At 42.4% G+C, this 25,607-nt stretch overlaps 1 protein-coding gene across 13 annotated transcripts in view; it reads right to left on the reverse strand.

The window, feature by feature from the left end:
* The window catches only part of TSPAN4 (tetraspanin 4), a 420,840-nt gene that overhangs the window by 63,754 nt on the left and 331,479 nt on the right, over positions 1-25,607 (reverse strand). For 12 of the 13 annotated variants that reach the window (XM_069017019.1, XM_069017011.1, XM_069017010.1 and 9 more), the window contains one exon: positions 1,490-1,681. The exons of the other annotated variant lie outside the window; for it this stretch is intronic. In XM_069017019.1, the coding sequence (XP_068873120.1) occupies positions 1,490-1,552 (63 nt within the window). In that variant the 5' untranslated portion in view covers positions 1,553-1,681. The remainder of the gene's footprint in view (positions 1-1,489; positions 1,682-25,607) is intronic. 13 annotated transcript variants of the gene reach the window in all.

Here is a 25,607-nt window from a genome sequence, read left to right on the forward strand (position 1 = left end):
CCCATCTGAGCAGCGATGTGATCAAGGGAGTCTCTGCCCTTGCCAAAAGGAGAGATGAGGGCCAAAGAACCATACGAGATAAAAGCCTGAAACTCTTCCAGTACCGAGGACTGACTGCCAGATCCTGACCTGATCCAGACACACAATCAGGCACTGCTCACTGCTGTCACATCTCAGCTAGGCCTTCAGGAAAGCAGGAAGTAGGTGATTAATTCTGCATATATAAGCTATACCATTAGAATCTGCACCCTGCAGGCTCCTGCTGCATTGGCATTGAAGCTGTAATCCATTACATCTGTCTGGGCACACACTTCCTCCACAAGGTGTGTATTCATAGGACTGTTAAAAATGTCAAGGTCTTTCAGCCTCAGATTCTGACTTCAGCCTTCCCAGTTTAAATTTTCACTCACATAACTGCCTTAATTTCCATTTATATTGTTCCTTTTAGTTTCAAGCCACATACATAGCCTTTACTAGCCTAGACTGATTAGTTCTGACTGCCTAAAAATCAGCAGAAACAACTGATTAAGGCAAGGGCCTGGAAAGAGTCCTCTACTGAGGCTTGGAATCTCAGTCACAAGAGATTTGGGGCTTGTGTGCCTCAACTCATTCTGTAGTTCCCAGGAGAAAAAAAAATAGTATGTGAAGCACAGTAAGGAACAGCCTTTTACAGAGGCATCACCAGGTCACCAGCTGAACCACAGCTTCTCTTCACTCTGAGCTTTGCCAAACCCCATGATGAAGTCTCAGACTTGAGCAGCAAGATCACCTGACTTCCCAGTCCTCAGCTGAACAGGATGCAAAATATACACTAACATCAACTACAGAAGGAATTCACTGCTCCTAAAGTTCACCTCTGAGTGGCATCAAACCGCATTCTGATAAAATATACCAGGGATGTGGCTCAAGCTTCTGTGAACTCATGGACAGTTGGCACCTTATTAATCTTTGATTTCACAGCAGTCTCCTTGTGCTGGCACCTTTGCTTCCTGACACCTCAGCTTTTGTAGAGTTAATGGCTGGAAAAACCAGCACTGTCAAATCTGATGGTCTTAATTTTCAATTTAAACCACAATCAACCTCTTCAGAATCAATCTGTTTGTGGCCTGCATTGATCTTTCTGCCCAGGACTTCAGAACATCAGTCCCACTAGGGCAAACACTTGGAGTGGATTTCTACCAAAGCAGAGTGAAAAAGAATTTAAAAGATACACTACAAAACACGGCTTCACAAAAGCCTTCTTCTTCTGTGAAGGAAATCTACATCACCACTAACAATTCCCTTCTTGCAGCTCTCATCCTCCACAGACAGCATGGTCAGGAATGACCTGGCAGCTCCTTAGAGCAATTATCAAAGCCTGTTTCACACGTGACTGACATCTCATGTGTGTCAAGTGGGCAACTTCTGTTGAAACACAGGTCACTGCAACATGCATTGCAATAGCACCAGCATCACAAGACAGCAAACACTGCAGCAGCTCAATACTCACACTCAGCAGGAGGCACTTGTTTTCTTTGATGGCACCTATGCAGCCCACGAAGCCAATGATCATGACAAACGTCCCTGTGACGATCAGTAGGTTGGCAGCTGACAGGGACGGGAAAGAAGAGGAGAGGGTGGCAAAGTTCCCTTGGGTAACAGCCAACCAGATGCCTACACCAAGGATTCCACAGCCTCCCAACTGGGAAAACAAAGAGAAACGAAGAAACTCAGTTATTGTATCCAAGCAACCCCAGATATTAATCCACATCAATATGGCAGTGGAGCAAATCAGCAGTCACACCTAATAAGAAATGATCTCTCCCTGTTGCACTTTCAGTAGGAAAAACAAAGGAGAAAGAAAAGAATTATTATAGAGAAGTCATCACTAAGATGCAACACACAAGAAGACACAGATTTCCTAAATCCAAGACACAACCTCAGATACCAGGTCTTTTGCTCTCTAATGGAAAAGCACACATTGAGTAAAGGATAAATTCCCAAAGGTTCAGCCCTCAAAGGGATTGAAAAAATCCATGTCCTATTTAGGTACCTTACAGAGCTGCCCAGAATGGCTGAATCATTTTCGATTCCCCTTTCTTCCCATCCCAATACACTGTCTCTCATCCCTGACACATGCCATAAACAAATCTTGCCTAGCATCCCCCTAGCAGGACACCTCACACTTCTTAGTTAGCTCCTGCCTAAGGTCAAGCCTCCCTTGGAAGCAAGAGAGCATTCAGAGTGTAAAGCAAAGAGGATTTTGCATTATTATAGTCACACAGCACAGCAGCACTCTAGGTTTCTTTCTTTCCTGCTCTCCCTTTAAAATAACCAATTTTTATTGAGTTTATAATTGCACTTTATTATCCAAATCAATTAAAGGCTTGGAAAGAAATTGTGTTCATAGAGTAGTAAGCCAGACATATGCAAGAGCATATCCACTAAATACCTGCATAAAGTGGATGAACATAAGGCAGCTCATGAACCAGGGAAGGAAAAAGATAGAGCTAATCCTGGGGCAGAGCTAAACTTCAGAAATTAAACACAGAGGAGAAACACAAAAGCCAAAGCAATTTCTTACACTAATTACTAAAGTTGTCTCTTAATGCCACTGAACTCCTCCCCAAATAAAGGACAGTAAAGCCAGCTCTCCTCACCCCAGCTGCAAACCAGTCTCTTTTGTTCAGAGCTAAGGAATCAAACTATACCTCAACTGCAATGTACCTCAGCTGCACCAGCCTGCATGTCTCCACTGAGAGAAAGTGAACTCCAGGACACAGGGACTCAAATTGCCTCATTTAGGAGTCTTTTCCAGGCATCACTGTATTCAACCTTTCACAAGTACCCTCTACAAGTGCCACAGAGAGACAGTCCATGCCCCGACCACATATGCTGGAAATACCTCCCCTCTATTCCCACTTACAGAGCATGATTTTTAACATCATCCAAAATGACTGAAGAATAACCAAGGGAGAGGAGGGGGAGGAATACTTAGAGAAGGTAACCCAGAGAAAATCATTTAGGCTAAGGGAGGGGATATAAAAAAAAGTTACCATCATGGCCCAAGGAAAAAAATTGAATCAAATAGGAATAAATTCCTTAAAGAGGGCATAAAACTCTGAAGGTCTACTGAACAACAAAATAGCATCGAAGGAGAGGTGGCAAACACCTAAGCTAAAACCAAACTGGCCAGAGTGCTGAAATACAGTCAGGAACAGCACTAAACTGGCTGAGGGATGGGATGGAAAGCAGAAGTGCACTTCTGCCTCTTCAGCTTGGAGGATGTTTGCCTCAGAACCAGCCTCAGAGCTGCAGGCACAGGGAGGCCACTCAAACAGCCCAATTAAGCCTAATGAAGGCAGATGCCCAAGAGCAGCAGAGCCATGACCTTGCAATACATTCAGCTCTTACCTTCAGTTCTTTGTTTTGAAGCAATACAACAGCACCAGTAAGAGGCAGCTTATTTCATCACCTTTCATGCTCCCCATGCTGCTACACTGCTTTGGGTGATACCAACACCTACAACTATCACTTGTATTACAGAAGTGGGTCTCACTGAGGATGCTGTAACGGCAAGACCTGCTTGCCTGCTCTTCTATCATCCACTAAACTCTTTATGATGCACAATGTTTAATTAATTACATTAATTTAATACAATTTACATTAATTAAAATTAATGCTTGAGACATTGTTGCCTGGACATTTGAATTCAGCATCTCCTGACTCCAAAGTCATTCATGTTTGCAGAAGTTGGAAACTCACCTGTGGCACAAAACATCACAAAACCAGGACACAAAACGCCACAACTGGGGCTGTAGCCATTTAGATCAGGGATGAATATTTCAGGTCAGTTATTCAGCAGGAGTATATCTCACCACACTACCCTTGATTCAGAGATACTCTGCTCTCTGGCAACTCGTTATCTTCCTATTTTTGAAGAGATAAAGCACAGCTCTTCCTTAGATTGATTGACCACACCTTGAAACGCACAAAGGAATCCTTTGAACATTAAACCATCTGGCTCAAACTGCATTTCACAATGTCAGCACATTACTGAAGACTGCTCCACCTCAGTTCAGCCCTGTTCCTTTTCCCACACCAGAACATCCGCTCACGATCCCCAAATAAATTTACTAAGCTGTCACCCCAGGCACACCCGGGAAACAGAGGCTGTCCTTAAAACTCTAGCCTAAACCGCTCTTTAACCCCCCTTTTCCCCAGGGAGCAAAGCACACCTGCAAGTCTCCATCTAGTGGCCTTTTAACACTCAAGCACCTGGTTAAGGAAATGTTTAAACATGGGAACATGGTTCTTCAAAGAACACCAGGACAGCCACAAGAGCTTTTCCAACAATAGCTGAATGTTTTCCATTCCAACACATTCAAAAAGCTTTCTCCCTGTCCCCTCTGCCCTCCATTCTGAACTGCACTGCAATGTAATTCCCAGTCTGAGACCCAGGAATTACAGGCATCACATTTACTTATTCTGGATCAGAGCCAAGACAAAACAGTTGTAGCTGGTTCTATGCTGCACGTCTGTTTTTACTTCTTCCTCTTGGTATTTAAGGCACGGATAATTTTAAATAACTATTTATGATGTTCCCTCTCCTCCACTTTTTCTCTTCTTACCCTATCCCCAACTCCCAGTCCTTTTTTTTGTGTCAAAGAGTCAGAAGCACAGTGAGGAAATGATAAGTTTTGACAGTTTTCCAAGCTTGTTGATATGTGAAATTAAACAAAACCAAAACCATTAACAGGGCTACTTTTGACAATTTGGGGGCTTCCACAAAAACAGTGATGCTGTCACAGTTAAAGGAGAAAACATTAACACAAAGAAATTAGACAGAAGTCTACAGCTTAAACCCGATGTATTGGCAGCCAAATGAGAGTCTGTATTAACTACATTTAGTGAGTGCAGAGTTGACTTTAAATTTAAAAAAAAAAAGTCCCCTTCAAAGATGCCAGGCTACTGACAATAGCATTTTTTAATATTCCCTTGTGAAATGTTTAACACATTATTGGCCTGATTCTTCATGATAATCCACTCTGTTGCAAGCAAGGCAGCTCTTGGCAAAACCTGAAACAAAATGCAGCTCCCTCTAACACTTTTTCTCCCAATAAATGTTGCATATTATTTTGCAAAGCCTTTTATTCTAAGATCAAAACAGTGGGGCACCAGAATATGTCACAGCCCCAAGACATAGGATATTTGAGTCAAGTTTTTGTTCCAGGAAAGACCTCAGTGTAAATCTTGAACAGGCTGTCTGGCACATCTGTGCTTGAGCAGCAAACTGTGAGTAAAAGACACAAGCATTGGGTTCTTTGCAAGCCCTGGACTTTGCAACTGGCTGTAGAAGTAGCAGAATATTCTGCTCAAGACAAATTGCTCACAGGCATTTATGAAGCAGAGTCAAGCAGTACAGCAGGTGTCTTACTCTACAAGCAGAGATTATCTGTCTCTTCTTCCCCAAGAGATACGCAGACACGTGTGCTTGCTCTCTTGGCAAAAAAGCTGCCTATGGAATTAGATCCTCCAAATTGTTCTAATGGGCTAGAAAATAAATTATTCAGGCTTTGGTGACTACATTTAGAAATGATCTTACAGTATGATAATCAAAGTAATCCCAAACAGCCCTGGATATATGCCTGTTGGTGGAGAAAATTATTCTGAAGTTACAGCTACACACTTAAAATACTGCAGGAGAAACTGACTCATTGTTCATGATAATGGTGCTGGCATCTTTAAGTGGGGTTTTTAATTGGTTTTATAACATGGAAAATGCATCTAATTGAGGCTTCTCATACTGTATCTGATTAGGATCTACTCATCACATTTCCTCTTTTAGCTAAAAAAAAAAATTCCTTGTGTGTTAAGAAATACACTGATAACAGAATCCAAGTGGAAGATATGACCTGTTGTTCTGCAGTTAAACTAACTCCCTTGGAGGATTTTTCTCTCCCAGTCTCTACACATTTAAACCAGAAGGGCCCTCTCAATCCCACTTGCATGAATATGCTTCCCCTGCCAAATACAGAGTTTAAGTATACAATGAAAGAAAACAACATCTAAGTATCGACAGTAGTGATGTGAACATTATCCTGCAAATGTTCTCGTACTATTAAGCACACTGAAGTTACTGTTGCTTTCTGCTAGTGTACTGGTTTGGCACGGCCCGGTTTTAGGTAGCAGGGGGGCCACAAAGACGGATCCCGTGAGGAAGCTGCCGGAAGCTTCTCACCATGTCCAGCAGAGCCAACCCCGATGGCTCTGAAGATGGACATGCTGATGGCCACAAATGGGCCAATGAGAGAGGTTGGTAACGCCTCTGTGATGACACATTTAAGAAGAAAATCAAAATAAAGTCATAAGATTGTGGATTCTAGTCAGAGAAGAGGAGGAGGTGAGAACATGTGAGGGAGAGCAACATGGTGACACCAAGGTCAGTGGAAAAGGAGGGGCAGGAGGTGCTCCAGGTGCCGGAGCTGAGGTTCCTCTGCAGGTCGTGATGAGGACCATGGTGAAGCAGCTGTGCCCCTGCAGCCCATGGGGATCCATGGGGGATGCAGAGATCCACCAGGGAGGTGCCCGTGCCAGAGCGGGTGGATGCCTGGAGGAGGCTGTGGTCCCGTGGGAGACCCGGTGGAGAGACAGGGCCCTGCTTCCAGACTGGAGCAGCCTGGCCTTGGAGCACTGCACCCTGTGGAAAGAGAGAGCCCCGGCGCAGCAGTTTTGGGAGGGCCGTGTGCCCGTGGGAGGGGCTCACGCTGCAGCAGGGGCGGTGGGGCTGCTGCTCCTGAGAGCGGGCCCACGCCAGGAAAGTTCAGGAGAACTGTCTCCTGTGGGAGGGACCCCACGGCCTCACAGGGGAAGACTCTTCTCCTGGAGCAGCAGAAGGAAATCTCAGCGATGGACTGACCAAACCCCCAGGCCCTGTCTCCCTGCGCTGCCAGTGGAAAGGACGGAGGGGCTGGGAGGGGGAAGGTGCTCCAAGGGCTTATTTTACTTCTCATTATCCTCCTCTGATTCTGTTAGTAATAAATTCACTTCACAACTTGAGTCTGTTTCGCCCTTGAATTGTTTCTCTTGTTCCCTACCTCACTCATGAAGCTTTCGTTCATTTTTTTTCCTTTTCCCTCCTCTGCCCAGCTATGGCAGGGGAGGGTGAGTGAGCGGCTCTCGTGGGTGCCTGGCGCTGGGCCGGTGTGAAACCACGACAGCTAGACACAGAGGGGAGGTGGAAATGGAATACTTATGTATATTGACAGGATCAAGTGAATCAAGAATCTTCTCTGGGAGAAGCAGGAGCCTGGGTGCAAGTGCAGACAAAGGCTGTGGCACTCCACAGCCAGTGGTCTGAAATTTAATATGGGATGGTAGAAGCACATTTCTACCCTTAGAGTATTGAGGCACTAACTCCATCCAAAATGGCCATGATCTGAGCTATGTCCTTTTAGCAAGAATTTAAAAAGAGCTAGTGAAAAAAACCACTTGAAAAAAGATCAGTTAGTAGGGACCTCACTCCTGGGAGTGAAGATAGTGGAACAACAGCACTCCCTAAACACCAATATGGGATAGGAAAAGTGAATAGAGGATCATTACTAATTTTTCTTAAGATTAAAAAAGCTAGAGGTTATTTGGTCTGCAGGCTGAAAACCAGTAAAGTCAAGTACTTTTTCACAAAACATTTAATTAAATTCTGGAATTCATTGCCACAGAGTTTTGTGGACGTTGAAATATATGCAGGTTCAGAAAGGGATTACACAAATCAAATGACGGCAAGGTATCTCAGCATTTCTTATAAATGATATTTTACTTGCAGCCCTTGCAGGGGAAGACCTTAAACTATTAATTGGAGGAGCTGATTAAAATGTCCTGTCTTGTCCTTCCTTTTTTCTTATATTCTCTCTAAGCATCCCTAAGCAACCATGACCAAAAATAGGGTACTCAGCTAAATAAAACCTTTTCAACATTATGGGCATTTATTTGTTCTCCTTACTTCACCCTCTTCTCCCCCTTGTTTAAATGTTCACTTAAAATTTGAATTTTTTTTTTTTTTTGCTTGCTTGTTTGACTTGGCATCAGCCTACTTCTGGAGACAGGATTATAGACATAGACACCAATCAAGGAGTTAAATCCCTGTTTCTCCTTACCTACATATCATATCCTTAGTTTTGTATCAGTGAGTACATCGCTTATTTCAACGTAAAATTTAAAGATCTGTTTCATTCAAATTTATCTAATTTAGAAACAAATTCAAAATCCCTATCCCCCTCAGATCCACTGGACCTACAAAAGTTGTATTTCTTTTCCTGTCAGCATGCAGATCATATTCAGCCTCCTCTCTCTCAGGAAGGGGAAGGGGAAAGGTAAGTGTGTAACTGAGTAAAGCACAAAGCATTTCAAATGCCAGTCTCTTCAGCTCTACCTATAAGCAGCAAAAATTTAAAAGCTCTAGGAAACTAGTTGTTTGGCCCTACCATCTCACTTCCTTTTCACTTTCCTTAAAGATTAGTTTAGAATACAAACATCTCATGTTGCAATATGGGCCGCTACGTGGAGAAGTGGCAGCCAAAGGCCGCCAAGAGCTCCGGGCCTGCATCCCCAGTTGGTGTCAACAGCATGACTGATGGGTCACCACCCTGAGCAACACCAGCCAAAGATCCAGCCTGAATGTCCCACTGGACATTTTCTCCTGAATTAATATCCTGTCTGCCTCTCCTTTACAACCCAGTGTCTTGTTAGTAGTGCAACACAGTGTGTAGCACTCAATATATAATTTCAAAGTAGATGTGCCATGCCATCTTCCATGAGCCTGAACTTGATATCCTGCAGGACAGCCAAGCAGCTCTTACATGAACACAGGTAGCTGAGTGCTACAATCCCAAGCTGTGTTCTGCTTGCCAGCATGACATTCATGCCCTCACTGCCCTCTAACTCCACTGTGTCTCATCAAAGGTTAGAAGAAACATGTATCAATAGCTCATGTTGTTGTTTTCCTTCCCTTTAGACCCTTCTCTCCTACAAACAGGCTTTGTTTTAGGATATTCCACCCAGTGTGTGAGCCTGACAAATACCAAGAGATTTTATCAAGCTTAAAAGGAGCTCTGAGGTCCTGTTTGTAGACTATATGGGCAAAGAAGCATCACAAGACGGAAATTCCTTTCCATACTGTCCATAATGGAAACACTCAAAATGCTGCTTTTTCAGTTATCCTGGTGAACTCAGGGTAGCCTCAGGAACTTAAGCCTTAAGAAATTCATTATTCTTTCTCAGCTGAGTTCCACTACTAAATTGCAGTCTCATACAACTGAAGTAAATTTGGGGACAATTGAAGATGTCAAAAGACAGAATCTCATGCTGACACCCCACTAATGGAAAAGTGAATAAAGAGTCATTTAGGTAATCCCTGCTGTTTTTGACTAGCATTCTCCTACACACTTGCTCCTCAAAATCATAGCTACCTATCAAGTACAGGTACAGAAGAACAGAACTGCAACATTTATGAGTTAGTACTCCCAACCTAAAAAGTGATGGTTTCCCTTCATGGACTCAAAATTCATTGAAACACTTAAATGTGTGCTCAATTGCATCCTTATTCAGCAAAGCAATAAAAGAATGTGCTTAACTGCCACTGACCTTAATTAGGCCCTTTTGTAGTGCAGTGAATTGCCCTGTGCTGCAAGGCTCTGTCACTGAGGATGTAAAAACTTGCAGAAATAGAACAGGTGAGAATGACCTATTAAGGCAGCACTGCTGATACAAGATTAAACATGATCAAAGAATATTAAAAAGTGGTGATTATCAGTATCACAAGCATCTAATCTGGCAATTTGCCTACACTGTAATTCAAATTAAAGATTATGAAGAAAGCAGCGAGTTAATGACAACTTACTGAAACAGAGCAAATGCATGAGTTAGAAAAGGAAAAGGGATGAATGCACTACCACTACTCTTTCCAGGTTCTAGCTTTAACTGCTGCCAAACCAGAAGTGTTAAAGCTTTTTCATCTGCTCCTCAAATGGAATTTCTAAATCCACCTAGGATTACTGTAATGAAATAGATACAGTTGTAATGAGGAATACAAGCATGAGGTCTGGAATCAGAATCCATCAAATGAAGACAATCTTTTAACAAAGAAGAAGCAGTGCAGGGAAAGTGGGTGGGACCAGGAGTCTCTGTTCTGTTCCATCCCTACAGCAATAAATAACTTTTAAAATTACTTTATAGCCTGAACTGTGAGAAGACCAGATCTGGAGCTCTAGATGCAATTGTAGTCACCTGTTGTCACATATGTAGCACTAAATACTGAAAGCAATAGAAGCAAATACAATTATAAAGTTTGGGGTTTTGTACCACACAAACCCTGTGATTTCTGTAAAGGAGATTGCTGATGGAGAATTTTACCTGAACCGTTTGGATGAGATGCTGAAAGAAACTGAGAATAAGAAGCCTCAAACACTGACTCCAGAGAAATCTGGTTTAGCACAGATTTCCTGCATTAGATGTCCAGACTATTTGGTACCTTTAGTGCTTTTCTCTCCCCTGGGGGTACTGGATGGGTTTAGAGTAAACAGTAGTGAAATAAGATGATATGAGTCCCATAAGAAAAAGATAAACAAACAGGCTCCTTACAGAACACAAAGATGACAGAGATGGTCATTCTATTTCATATTACTTGAAAGTTTTTAAAACATGTTGTAACAAGCACAATCTGCAGTAAAATAAAATGAAACTGAATTTTATACTGCATATTTAATCCATCCATAGAGGTATGTAGATAGCACAAAGCTGGTTGCTATAGAAACATCCAGAGTGAACATAGATAATATAGTTGAAATGCAAAATTAGTTGTGAATTTAGAAAAGTAAATTGCTGATACTGTAAAAAACCCCCCAACCAGACAACAGCTAAAGGTGATGCCCTCCCTCACAAAAGCTTTCAGGAAGTAAGTCTTCACTCTATAAACCAGTATTTGACTAAATATTCTGAACCAAGAATCTCCTGCAGTGCACAGTGGCAGAAGCTAAATTCTGGAAGTTGAGTCAGACCACAAAAAGAGCCTCTGGTTTCAGTCCTGGATTTGAGGGCAGGTAGTATTTACCAACACGTCTGGCTTTTTATATACCAAGGCTGATTCTGAGCATCCTTTCTCAGGTCCCCAGATTGTGCTGGTATATTCCACTGTGATTATGGCTAATTTTCCTGATGGAGACCTCTGCAAGCATACAGTCTACAAAATAGGTCTTCTCCAATTCCTCCAACAGCAGTGCAGCTATGCCATGTTCTCTGCTCCCATTCAGCTTTCTGAAGTGTACTCAGCAGCAGTGTCAGTGTCAAGAAGGACGTATATACATACAGGGTCACTATCAAACACTGCCCTCCATGCCACAGCTGACAGCAGAGGGCTGGAGGTGAGGGTCAGTGGGAACACCAGCACTGCAGCACTCCCTTCCTCAGTCCCACCATCAATACTGTGCCTGAAACCTGCTCTTTCTGCCCAGTTGCTGACAACACCTGAGGACAGACAAATATCCAAGCCCCTTCCCACTATTCTCTCTCTCTCTCTCTAAAAAGCACAGGACTCTCAGGCTGATTTCTGGCATGCCAAACTCTTTTTGAGGAGCTCAAGCCCTGCTCAGGAATGAGCAGGGACAGAAGAGTTTTGGGAAGCAGTAGGACTTAAACAGAGCATCGCATTTCCTGAGATTTAACTTTTCAAGGGGATGGGGAAAATGACCAAACTTGTACACCACAACTGGCTTACAGTGAAAGTCGTTTTTAAACAGTCCCATCAATAAGCAGCTCACATGGTCATAGGAAGGATTTCTGACATGTTCAGTATTGATCCCCTGATCAATAACAGGCTTGTGAGCAATAATCACACCTTAATAGCCTCACATCACAAAGCTCATCTTCTTTCACTGAACTCCATCAGAAAACTAAGCAAAACGCATTCTGAATCCTTTATGGATTCTTTTTAATGGATTGTTAATAATATTTGTACACGCAAACAAAGTATTTACTACCATCTCAACAGCCTAAATTCCATGTAAGCAGTCCCTTGTAACAAAACCAGCATTACGTCTGGAATAGCATCTCTCACTTCAATAGCTCAAATGCCTTGTCAAGAAAGCTATTCTAATTGGGTAGGAGTACAAGAGAAAGCAAAGATTATTCCCTTGTTTTATGTTAGCAATTTTTAATGATTGTTTATTTATATTAGGCTTTGCCATGCAATAGCACATCTGAGGCTATTTATACACAATTGCTTGTATCCCAAGCCACTTCCAAGCATGGGCAGTATGCCATCAGTAATGAATGCCACCTCAAATAATCTTTTTTTCTGCACTAGTTATCCCCAAAGGAAACATTACAGTCCCTTCTTATCACCAACCAAGTATCTGCTATGGAAGCATTTCAGATCCTTTGGAATAAACACATTTAAACAGATCTGTGATCAGCAGCTTCACTGCAACATACAGACAGGAGAGCTCACAGATTCCCCTGCTTGCCCATTTTATTTTGCTTTTTTGATTTCATGGATATGAGGAAATGAGATTATGATGTGAAAACGAGTGTAAACATTCCCTCTGGAACTGTCCAAACAATGACTAAGGCCTCCCTCCACATACTCCTCTGGTCATGTAAGTACTGTCTCCCCTTTTAAACTGCTGAAGATTTCTGGACTAAACTTCGTCTTCTTCTGTCAAGTGCTACAGGATACAACACAGGAAGACTGCAAATATTTCTTCTGAGCTCCACTCTATACAACCAGCATTTAGACATCTAGGGTGGGGATTCAGGTAACCTAACTTTTGATGTCAATGCTGTTAGTAGTGTCTAGAAATTAAAGTGGCTCACCATGGTCTAAGCCTGCCTTTGGTGAGCTGAACAGCTCCCTGGATACCATTAATGGCATTGATCAGAATTCCCTGGACCACAAGCCCAGATGCCTAGAGTTAGGGCAACTCATATCTCAGCTCAAATTCACCTGCCCAGACTCTCTTTCATTTGTCATTGGAAGGAAAGAGGCATCTTCAGAGTTCACTCCAGCCTATTCTAGAATATGCATCCAGGCCAAATGTCTCTTTGGGAAACTTAGTCTGTGTGGTAGCCAGAACAAACACCACAGACAGCAAAAATCCCTCCTTTACCCTGTTACCTAAATGGGAGAAAAGACGGTTCTCTCTCCAAAGGTCAGATTGTGAAGCTTTACAATCCTCCCTGAGGTAATTTGGAAATTAACTCATCTATCCTTATTAATTAAAATTACATATTACTTTTTTTTAATTCCTTATTATAAAAACATGTTGTCACAGAGATATTAAACCCCCATGTGTGGTCAAATACACACAGATAGCATGAAGAACCAAATTATCTCAGTTTAGCAAGTCCCAGCCAATGCTCATGGAAAGCATTCACACACACTTTCATTCTTGCACTGCCCCTTATGTGTATTATTGCTTAGTAGCTCTTAATAAAGGCACACGACTGACATGAATTTATAGCTTTTTTATTACTTTGCCCCTTCAGGTTATAAATTCATGAAACAGTTGTAGTTTATTGCATTTTTATGTTTGTCAGTTTTATTTACACACTCTTTCTTGCCATTAGATGGTAAAAAGCTTTTGGGTTTCTGCAGATCCTCAATCATTCTATGCCAAGGCCTGAAATGAGATGGAAACAAAGACTTCTGGCTCATCTAAAAATAAATGGTCATCTCAAACACTTCCTCAGCATATCCTTCCACCATAAAGCACTACTACATAAATATGACTTCATAAATTATATATCTTAAGTTTTTGCATGCTCACAGCAGTTTACCAATAAATGTTCTGCAGTACCTGCTTCAAAAAAACCCTAGACATAAAATCGTTGCCAATGATGATAAATGATAACAGCTTAATAACAGTCAAGCTGACAAAGCTGAAATGTCCACAGGGTGCACTGCAATTCAAATTCCACAGGTGAAAAAACAAAAAGCTTTCAAATAGAAATGTTCCTGCCTTCAGCAAAGGGAGACAATGGCCTTGTGACACCCGGGTGTGTACTAATTCTGGGATGTCGCCCAAAAAAACCCACTGGAATTTCATGCAAATTTAGTAGGCAAGAGAGTAAATGAGCTTCAGGGCAGAGATGATTGAATGTGTTTTTGCTGGGTGGGACAGGTCTGATGAGACAATAAAACCAGAGACAAACATGGGAGCATGATAGAAAAGAAAGTCAAATACTGAGAAGCGTAATGTTATCCAAACAAGAACAAGAGGGTATTTTGGATAGTGAATCATATCCTTGGGTTAACTACAAAATTAGCTTTTCTGGATAGGAAAGGGGAAGGCAGCAATGGGACTCTCAAATATCTCAGTAAAGTTCAGGCTAAAAATTGTATTTGTCAATCAAGGGAAAAGTCTTATTTAATAACTCATCATGAGGCCACTTGGAGTCTGCAGCTGTGCTGTAGAGAACCTGCTCACAATTAATGACCTGTAGCCACTTAACACTAAATGACTAATTTCAAATTGTAAATAAGCAGTTCTGTATGAAGAAAATGTCTCAACATTATTTCAGCCACCTTCATTCGCACTCCATTAACAATTTAAGAGGCAAAACACAATCAAAGGGGCAGAGAGCTCTCATCTTCAGATGATGAAGATCCCCAAGAAGCATTCAGTTCAGTACTATTCCTGGCATTCCTCACTCTCACAAGATGGAGTGAGACTTTCCTCACAAGTAAAAGTAAGAGGAGGACAAGTTTGCCAGGACAAAAACATCTGGTTTTCAGTCTGCCTCCTCTCTTTCCCTCATCTCTCAAAGGGTGAGACTGGCCAGTAAGAAGATGCTCTCTCACCAGAGGCAGGTATCAAAAGTACATGGCTGAAAAGGGAGGACAGGATAGCAGGATGGATGAGAGTCCTCCAATGAAAGTGAAAAAATAAAGCAGAGATACATGAAGGAAAATCCTTTGAGTAAGCAGTCTCTAGTACTTAACTATGCTACCCTCTAGACTCAGCAATCTGGGTGAACATTCCCTCTCCATCCTTGACCTTCCTCCTGACATATGCTATCTCAGCAATTTTTGTTATTCTACAGAAATTCTGCATTTATCCCTAATTTGAAGACTTTCTGTGTTCTGTGATCCAAGTCTCCTCTCTGCTCAAGGACTGTGGTCTCTGACTTGCTTATGGAGGGGGAAAGAAAGAACTGCTGCGGGAAGGGGATACCAAGAGGATTGCAGTAGTGAAGCCAAGGGTTAGTATGGCACAGCCAGAGAGGGTAGCAATCACAGGGGGAACACTAGGGATTGGAAACACTTCCCTGGAGGAAAGCTCTGGAGGAAAAGGCAGCATTCTCAGACCCAGCTTCTGCCTTCCCTTCACTGCAGCAGCACAGGGAGAGCTGATGAAAATATGCTGTCACTGTACCCCTTTATTTTAAGGGAAAAAGTTGCTATTGGCAAGCTGCTGTCTGGGTAATTGCTTCCTTTTTGGTCTAATGAATCTGAGATTTGTTGTCAGCCTTCCAGGGACAGTGAAAAGCTCATCTATTTTCTCCATTTTATCTGGATAAAATGGCCATGGGGTTTGCTCAGCTAGGCAGCATTAGTGTGAATGATTAAGAAGAAGTGCTAAAGCACCACCAAGACATTCATGGCACTATCAGAGCTATGCATTAGCCCTCTCTAATAAAAACTAGTTCTTATAAAGAATAATTATCCTCAGTTGTAATCTTTAATAGCTATGGCTGGTGCAAGCAGCTAGACCTAGTTTCTGAAATACTTAAGTAAGTACTTCTGTCAGGACCTCCAAGGAGTCGTGCTCTAAGTATGACACTGTTCTCGGTGAGCTCAATGCTGCATCAAAGTCAGCTCTCTTCAGGCTTTCTGTGTAAAACATCTTCCTGCTCTGCCAAGCCCAAGGAAAGCACAGTCCATCTTCCCCAACAGCTTTGTGAGTACAATTATGCATGCTCTATATGCTTACACAAACTCACTCATTAGAAGAGGCAGAGAGGAAGAGATTTTAGAAGGAAAGAGGAAACAGCTTGCCCTGCAGTGAGACCCTCTTCAGCAGAAGTGCCTTCCCAGCCACTGCTGCCATTGAAAGATGGTCTCATTCCAGAGAGGCCTGAGTCTGCCACACTTGCTTTCACTCAGTACAAAAGTCCAGCACAGCCTTTCAGGCAATAAAACACTTCTCAGACTGAAGAACAACCCTGATTCAGTCCGGAATCCTACTGCTTTGTATTACTAGAAACAGATTAAAAGTTAGGTTATTTCTCTTCCAATCAAAACAAACCAGCAGCTACAAGCAGCTAAAACACCCACAAAACTCCAGTGCTGCCGATGGCACAACAGCACATGGTACTTAGCATACTGAACACACTTTGGGGCCTTCCCCTAAAAGAACTTTTGACAAGAAAAACTTTTGGCTTCCTTCACTGTTGAGCTGACAAAACAAGCATATCATTATAGCCAGCTGAAAATGGGAAAATAACTCTGACAAAGGGGACAAAAAGATCGCAGGGAAACTTTCATGTCTCCTACCCGAGAGCAGCTCCCAGAATGCCAGGTTTATTGCAGACACAATCTACTCATAATAAAACTTTGCTACAGGGCAAGAAAACCAATGGCAGAGAAATAATTTCTCTCAGCAAAGCATCTGCTTGCTGACTTTATTGCTGTTGCCATCTTGAACTGCAGAATTAAATAGTGGTAATATTTGTAGGAAAAGGAAGAATGCTCAGCACTGCCAATGAGAAAGGGTTCCCCTCTCTTTACATCACCCTTCAAATGCCCTCCCCTGTAAAACGGATCCTCAAAGGTGCTAGCAGGAAAAGAGAGAGCAACATTTCTCCAGGTGCCTCTCAATGTATCAACACACTTGACAGTTCTCCACAGAAGCTACGGCAGAAGCGCTTGGATGTAGGGTTAGACAGAAGCCAAACCCTTCTGCAAACCCAAGGCATTGCCTTTTGCAGAGCAATGGCCACAGGGAAGTGGAGGCTGTTCCAGCTCTGCAGCTGGAGTGCTGACCAAAGAACACTCATTGCCTGTCCCCAGGCCTTAGGGTTAAAACGTTCTGGGACATTAAAAGACATTTTGCTGCATCCTGTGCAATATCCAGCCCCAACCCATTAACTGTGCCTCCATAAAGGCTCACTACAGTCTGTTCCTGATGGCACTGGCTATAGGAAGGCTGACACTTGGGGGCCACAATGGCTTACCACCACATGTCCCACAGCAAACAGACTGATGCAAAGCCAGCCAAAGTCCTTTTAGCATAAACTGGAAGAAAAATATAAGCCAAGCAAGAGACAGAGGGGATTTACAGCAATTCCAGCCTCATCTGGTCCATCTGAGACACTTCAACATGTTTAGCTCTGAGGACATAATTTCTGTGTGATGCCAGATGGGCACAGAGAGAAGGAAGAACCGCTTTACACACAATGCCCTGCACCAAGACCTGCCATCCACCTTTCTGATGTCAGAGCATTTTTTACAAGGATGCTATTCACAGCTAAATTCCACACATGTGCTGCTCATGCCTTCCACCCCCATGGTGTCTTCTGTGGCAACGGCAGATGAGGAGTTTGTGAAAGACTTTTTACATTCACATACTTTCACACACACTGTTCTCAGCTTAGAAAAGCCACCACACTGCGGCAGGATTAATATAGATACAGAACACAAAGTTTAGAGCTCACGAGGTAGACTTCGGTCAATGAAATTCCCTTGCCCGGGTGTGCAGCTGCTCTATAATGAGTATGTGATAGGATTTGAACATGCAGAGGAAAGTTTATGCAATCCTAACCTGCTACTGATGGTCTCTGCTGTCTGTGTAATAATGGGGTAAACCTGCAGTCAAGCAGAGCAGATGAGAGAGAAAGAAATAAACTAGTTTAAATCTGTCTGGGCTGCAGAACACATCAGATAAGGCCACTTGTGATACAACAGGAGTTAAGGGAAAGGGAAAAGAATTGCTACAAGAAGTAAAAGAAAAAAGAACAAAACTGTGTGCCCTCATACATGCCCATTCACATGTGCATGGTGCATAATGCGTGCCCCTAACAGGGTATTCACTCCCCAAACCTCTGATGCCATTTAAAGTATTTCAATTACCTACAGGCATGAGTCACATGACATAGCCAAACCCAGTTCCTACAAACAGCACTAACTTCTAAGCAACTATACAAACATGCAGAACCTTTCCTATTATGGTTTATGCCCCCTTTTCACCCAATGTGTAGGGGATATAGCCTCTAGTAACACAGAAGGGCAAAATACAGCCCCCTTAACTGTCTTCAATTAAAATTCCACACACCTCATGAACTTTCTGCACATAAGCCAGAAACAAGTCAGCAGAGCATTTGCACCAAGATCAATGGTTTGGAAAATTTGGTCAACTCATACAATCGCACTCCGTAAATGAGAAGAGTCTGAAACAGCCAGAGAGTCTCTCCATGGGGAGGAGCAGCAGCAACATGAAGCGTAATGAAGCTAAAATAATTGAATCCTTTCTTTTTGTTTTTAAATTCCACTTTCTGCGTTTGTTCCTGAAGAGTATCAATCCAAAAGAGAGGCCCAATTTATAATGCTGAGTGTAAAAGCCACAGCACAGCTGGCTACTGATAGGAGTTCTGTCTTTTGAAAGACTCCTGCGTGGATTCACCTGAGAATTGGTACAAAGGGAAAGAATAAGGCAGTTCTCTCTTTTCTCACGCTATCTTCCCTTGCTGTTTCAAAGCAGGTGTGAAAAACTGACACACATACAAATAGCATATCTGAGCCAGCCAGGGAGAGCAAGTACTAGGAACGAACCTTTTTGGTGCTTTTCACCAATTGTGCCTCTGGCTGAATTATTGAATCACAAGGAGAGGAAGGGAGGAAAAGCCCACATTGCCCTTTCAGGTCTCTTTTGTATCACGCGGCAAAACCTTGTAGCTGAGGCCTTAGTTTTGACTGGCATGGCAACAGTGGCATGCCTACAGAAATTCTGACTTTAAAATCTTATTACTGAGATTAAACATATAGTTTTTAAAGATGGATGCTAAGAAAAAATCTTTTTGTGCATAGACATGTGTCTTTCTTACCCAGTGCCATACTACCTGCCCTCTTTTTGGGCATGAGTTATTCCCAAACTTCCTCTGATTTCAGAGTTCTGGCTCAGGTTCCCATTTAACCTTAGCAACACTTTATGGTCCTAACACCACTATGTAGTATTTTCAAAGCAACCTTTTTAAAAATAAAAGGGCAACACTGGAGACAGATTTCTTAGTTCTGAAGAGAACTTCTAGAAGGCTTTTCTTTCTTCTCCCTATCACTGCAAACGTTTTCAGCTGGCACGGTTGTTTTTTAGGTGCAGAAATGTGTTCAGATAACTGAACTGAGACAGGCTCCTCCGAAGATTTTATAAGATTTTATAACAAATACTCCCCCCACCACATAAATTCTTTTCATTTTTGAATACAGAACTCACCTGCACATAAATACACTGTGTTCAAGTGCTTCATGACTATTTACTGCTTGCTATAAAAGTGGATAGGCCCAGAAAGCCTGCTCTGCTTCCCCATAGCAGGGCAGAGTCTGTTCAGCCTTGGTCCACCTTCTCTTTTTGTTGAGGGAAAGAGAAAGAAGGAAATTATCATTTGCTTTTATTCCTATCTTGTTTTTCACTGTTGTTGGTTCTACTCCTTATTTCATTTTCCTTTCGGAAAAAGAACAATTCACTAAGTGGGGGCACAAGGGTTCTTCATTTTGTTGCCACAACAATGGCATCTAAAAAAATTTAAAAACCCTGACAAAAATGTCAGCTCACAGAATACTGCATGAAAATAAAACAGCAACAGAATTCACCCAAATTAGAGCTGAGGTGCAGCTTTTCTTTGCGCACCCAAATTTTGCCACCTGGTGTGTCCAAGGACAGACACCAGTGTCACTGAGCTGCAAACTCCAAAGACTGAGGCTTTACATGAAGAAAGGTCTAAAGCTGAGTGAGTCAAAGGTGCTTTCACAGACTTGGAAGAGCTCTCTGCCATTCAGTAAATGCCACGTTCGCAAAAAACTCTCTGATGGGATATTATGGAAACCAGCAAACCTGAAATAACTGTGATATCCTTCAATACTTAACATACAAATAAAAAAATATCCAGCAGTTGAAGGACAACAAGCAAGAGAAAATCCACAGAACACGAACCTGATCTTCATGTGCATGCATATGGGCAAAAGAAAAAAGATATACCTAACTGGCAAGATGTTTCACAGGCACAAATCACGCAGCTCCATGGACTCACCAAATTTAGGTCTGGCACTGATGTTTATAAGCTCTTCCCTAAAGGTTTCAGTTCCAGGCCTGTATCTTTTACCTTGTCCATCTAAGTCAGCAGTTCCCACTTGTAAAAATGAGTTTTCCCTGTCATCTCCTTGTGTTTCCCTACCCTCTGCAAATAAAAGTGCCATCTCTTGGCTGTTTTGCATTCTATCTGATTCTTTCATCCCACCTGCATCTTCCTTACAGCATTGCTCAGCTCCCCCTCATCTGTTAGGAAAGCAGAAAAAAAAAAAAAGGTGAGGAGGAAGGCAGAAAAATCCAAACCTTTGCATTATATTTAATTGCCTTACTCAGTTTAAATTACATTCACTCTTCCTCATTCTGGACAGCAGCAATTCTTAAAACTCTGATTACACCTTTTATATCTCTTCTCAAAGGTCTGTAGTGATTGTCTGCCAAAGATGAATGTTTACTTGTTGCTATACTTCTTAAAAATCCTTTTGTCCGGCTATGTGGCAGTCTTCACCAAGTAATCCTCCATGTCATACATTTAGGGAACATTGTCAAAATTACAAAGGAAGACAATCAAAGCTGACAGCATGTGTTCTCCTAACAACATCTGATATCAATCAAAAGGCTGTCAAGCAAATGCTAAAGATGAAACTCCTGCCCTCCATAGTGATCACACATGATGTAAGGGACTGCTATCCCTGAAATACTCATTTTTGGGAATTCAGAGTGACCAGCCCACTGTAGCTGGTCAATGGTGTATTTTGACAAAGTACTTCTCCAGACTTCCTTGCTCTGCCCAAAAGGCCACCTGCAGACAGATGCATAAATCAATAGATCACAGCAGAGATGTTCTACCAACAGACTGGTCATGCTCACACAACTTGCTCTTTTGTCATTTGACGGGTGCTCATGATGAAAACCCTCACATCCCTCATTTCTTGCTCTTCAAGCTTCTCTACTTCTAATGGTTTCATCTGAAAAGGCAAATCAATCTAAGCCTGAAGGATCAACACATCCTGCGTGCTGTGCCCTTCTCGATCTATGCAATAACTCCAGCTTTTGTAGTTGAAAGCAGATGACCTTACTTCTATTAAAGGTCCTTTTCTATTAAACATTCATCATTAAATTTGAAGTTACTCAGCTCATGCAGTAAAGCAATCATATGTGTTGTAACACCATCTCCCTGGCTAAACTAATGACTCACTAATAAAGTGGGCATCTGCCATTCAGTTATAAGACTTAATTACTTGAGGTAAGCCCGAGAGGTTACTTGGCTACAGGTTTGTCTGTTCTGAAGTTTATGTTTCGGGTCCTTTAATAATTTCCACTAGCTGCCAAAATTACAGTGGATGCAAAGGTTAACCCCACGACTACCTAAGGACTTCAGCATCCCAAGATGTTACATCTTCAGGAAACAATGATTGTGGTTGTGTTATTCTAGTGGAAGGACTAAAGTGATTGTGGTGCATGATGGGACAAAGGAGTGATAGACACGTGTCATCAAACTGTTGGCACAATACGACAATAACTAGACAAGTAAAGGAATAGAGCACGCTGCAGGATTAGGAACAATTTCCCTTACCAGCTTTTTCTGGTACTATTCGCTCAGGGACATGCAGAAATCAAAACCTGTGATTGTGCTTTCTGAGAAACGGTGCTAAGCACAGAGGTATCCTGCTGACATTTTCTACACCCAAGCTACTGCCTTTCAGAAGGGTCCAACCCTGGATCCTTTTCTCAATCAATCAGCTAATAGCACAAGATGTCTCAGTAAGGGTTTCAGAGCGCAAACAAGAAACACAGATTTGCAAACAATAGGACCATATCAGAGAAGGAAGCCCAAATGTATTTTGATGCTAAATGGAAAAGACAGCAGGGAAGGAAAGCCTCCAACCCACTGCTCCAATAATATTTCTAGTACAGGCCACAAAGAGCTCTCCAAGTAATTTTGTGAAAATGAAATACCACTGTTGTCTTGTGGTTTTGGGGAGGGGGTTGTTGTTGTTTAAACAGAACGTTTATGAAGTGCTTTTGAATTGTTATTGCTCATTATGGGGTGATTGCATTTTACTGCAGAGCTGTATGAGATGTGCTTGTTGATTGATGCACAGGGTACATACATTGCTGTGCAGTAAGAGACCAGAGCAATTACCAACCCTGTCTCTACACTACAGACACTGGCAGTAACTTTAGCTGAAGGCCGTGAAGCCTGATGTAGGGCAACCAATGAATATGTAACCATACTCCAGAATAGAAATACACCTCACTCCTCCATCTTTCTACATGTAAGCAAAACAAACGTGAATTTTAATGTTGTGACCCTATTTCAAGTCTGCAACTCTTATGGAGACAATGCTGCTTCTGCAATCATGGTGAGCACTGCATCAAAACCACCACAGTAGCAGAATTCCTTTAACAGTACAAGAAAACTAAGGGAAGAAACACATCTTTCACAGAAATCACATCCTTATTAACCAGAAGGAATCCATATTTAGCTCTGATGTTTCAAAGACACTTGCTAAATAATTAGATGAAGCTTTGTGTGATGACAGGCTTCTTTAGACCAGCCTCATCACTGTAGCAGCAGCCTAAGGTTTACATCAAAGCATATCAATAAAAGCAGGCATGGTTGCAGGCTGACCAACAGGCTAGCACCACTCCAAGCACTCAGTGAGTACAACTGCCAGTAGTTCCATTATCTTTAATCACTGACTCTTAAAAAAGCTTCCTAATTACAAATGAATGAAAATAAGCACATACACCACACGCTGAGATTTGTATTATTGCAGCTATTTGGGGGAGGGAAAAGATATAAAGTAGAAATGGAAGAAATGAGCAACTGGCTCTCTTGAATCCTACTCTGGTATCTTGTCTACAAGAGTCCTCTGCTTTCAAAAAGCTGTAGCTACAGGCTTTCTCAGTATGAAACAGGCTGTCTTCACCACACCCTGATCTGGTTAAAGATCTGCACAATATAAACTTAAGGGAAGAAAATCAACCTCTAAAATCCTTTTACTAATGAGGATTATGTAAGCCCAAGATAACATTATGTTGCAGGGGTTTGCCAGCTATTAACTGGCTGGAAGCTGGATGAGAAGGAAGCTAGTTAAACTAACACAAATGATGCCAAACATTGATTTTTTCACTAAATTGTTGTCCACATAAACCCCAGTATGGACATTCCTGAATTGGTTTAAAATTGACTTATAATGATTGAGCATATGTTGATTCTCTAGTGATTCAGGGTTGTGGCCACAGCAGGGAAAAAAAAGAAAATGTATTTGTGTCAGAACACAGAAATGCATCCCATGAAACATCCTAACAAGAAGAACAAGGTTGTCCAATTTACGCCTTTAACAACACCAAGGTTCGAAGATTAGGCGAAGACAAGATATAAAGCCAAGTGGATGCTGATGTGCAAAAAACTCACAGTTTTATTTTAAAGAAAATCACCCATTTCATCTGGATGTTACTTCTCCTCAGCTAGAGCCAGGAAGCCAAACAGGCACTCTTAGCACCAGCTATTTTGCTTTGTTTTATTCTGTATTTTTGCTTCCTGTTTTATTCACTGCATAATCAGTGCTCATGCTGACAGCTAACACACTCAGATGAAAGACAGGGCTTTGTAAAATGCCCTATTCTAACCACTCCAAGTGTTGAGCCACCAGGATACACTGACTTAATGTGCTTTTGATCAGCGGTCATGCTGCAATGTACACAATCCAGTTGTATCAGAACACAACACCAAAGCCAACTTTACAGGTCACTTCCAAAGTGAGGGCAGTCACCACAGAAGACCTGCTGGCTCACATCAGGCTACACAGTAACCTCGGTGCCAGCACTGGACTCCAAACAATGGCCCAGCATGGGAACGGCACCTTGACTGCTCACTAGCAGATGGTGGCTCAGGCCCCACAGGGCGACTGTCACATCCTAGAGCAGCATAGACTGTGTTCATAATGGTTGTGGAGCACTGGAAGAGAGCTGTGCACAACCCTGCCTTCGCTGGAATCAGAGCTGGAATACCTGCATTCTCAGAGGGAAGATTCAAAGGCAGGTGAAGATAAGGAAGAACAACTTCACTGTGCGGGTGACCAAGCACTGGAACAGTGTCTTGGGGTGACCTGATGATGTGTGTCCCATATCGCTGCCTACGCCCAGAAATTAATTCCTGTGCCTTTCTATGCCTCTAAACTGAACCTGAGAGGGGGAAGGAAAAACTGAGCAAAACTTCTTCAAAGCAGTTTGCAGCTTGTTCAAGGTCACACACAGATAGCAATTGGTTTCCCAGCTGTGGCAGGGGAGGGAGGAAGCACCCGGCTTGCTGCTCCCAGGACAGGTTTTTTTGGCCAGTGGTTCAGCTGCTTTTTCTCCAGAAAGAGACTGAGAGTTGAATTTTTCCTTCCCTGGAATTTTGGATTTTCTCCCTTTTCTACTGGATTGCTTGACTGCTTTAACATCAGAGCACATCAGGAGGACTTTCCACCGGGCGCAGAGGGCCTGGCCCTGGCCCAAGCCCCAGCTCCAAGACCAAAGGGAGGACTCCGACGCTTTCCCAGGTTTTTTCTCCACAGCGAGAGATTTTATTATTTAGCATTATTTTCCTTTTCCCGTGTGTTTGTTAAATAAATAGCTTTTATCTCTTCCACTTTCCTTTGAGGAAAATTTATTTTTCCTGAACCTGGTGGGGGAGGGGTGGTTGCGCCATCTCTGAGGATATATTTCTAAATTTGGCCAAACCGGAACAAACAGATTGCCCAGAAAGGGCGTGGAGTCTCCCACACTGGAGATACCCAAGAACTGTCTGGCCACAGTCCTGTGCCATGTGCTCTAGGGTGGGCCTGCTTGAGCAGGGAGGTTGGGCCACAGGACCCGCTCTTGTCCGTTCCACCCCGCCCCATTCTGTGACTCTGTGGTTGTGGACCAATGTGAGTTTACCCACTGAGAGACATGTTCCATGCTGAAACGTACTGAAAGGGAAAAAAAACCAGGCACTTGCATTCTGACAGTGGTAAAATCATTACAAACCTGTGTCCTGACACAGTCCCAGCCATTCAAGTTTGCTCATTTCTTTTTGACTTTGAAATATCCTCTATATAGATGTATTTGCCTTCGCAATTGCAGATGCAAAATTAAAATCTTCTTCCCCTTCCCTGGACAATCATTTTTTTTTCTCTATGCACAGTTTATAGGAGCTCACTCTTTGATATTTTTTAATAACTTGTGTTGTGTCTGGCACTTTGGGAGTGCCTGTGACAGAAAGCACTTTATTACTTCTCTGTTTGAGTTCACTGCAGAGCACTCACCAGGCCCTATCAGTGAAAGGACAAATCTAGGCAGTGATTT

Source organism: Aphelocoma coerulescens, chromosome 5 (genome assembly GCF_041296385.1).
Source record: "Aphelocoma coerulescens isolate FSJ_1873_10779 chromosome 5, UR_Acoe_1.0, whole genome shotgun sequence".
Lineage (NCBI taxonomy): Eukaryota > Metazoa > Chordata > Aves > Passeriformes > Corvidae > Aphelocoma > Aphelocoma coerulescens.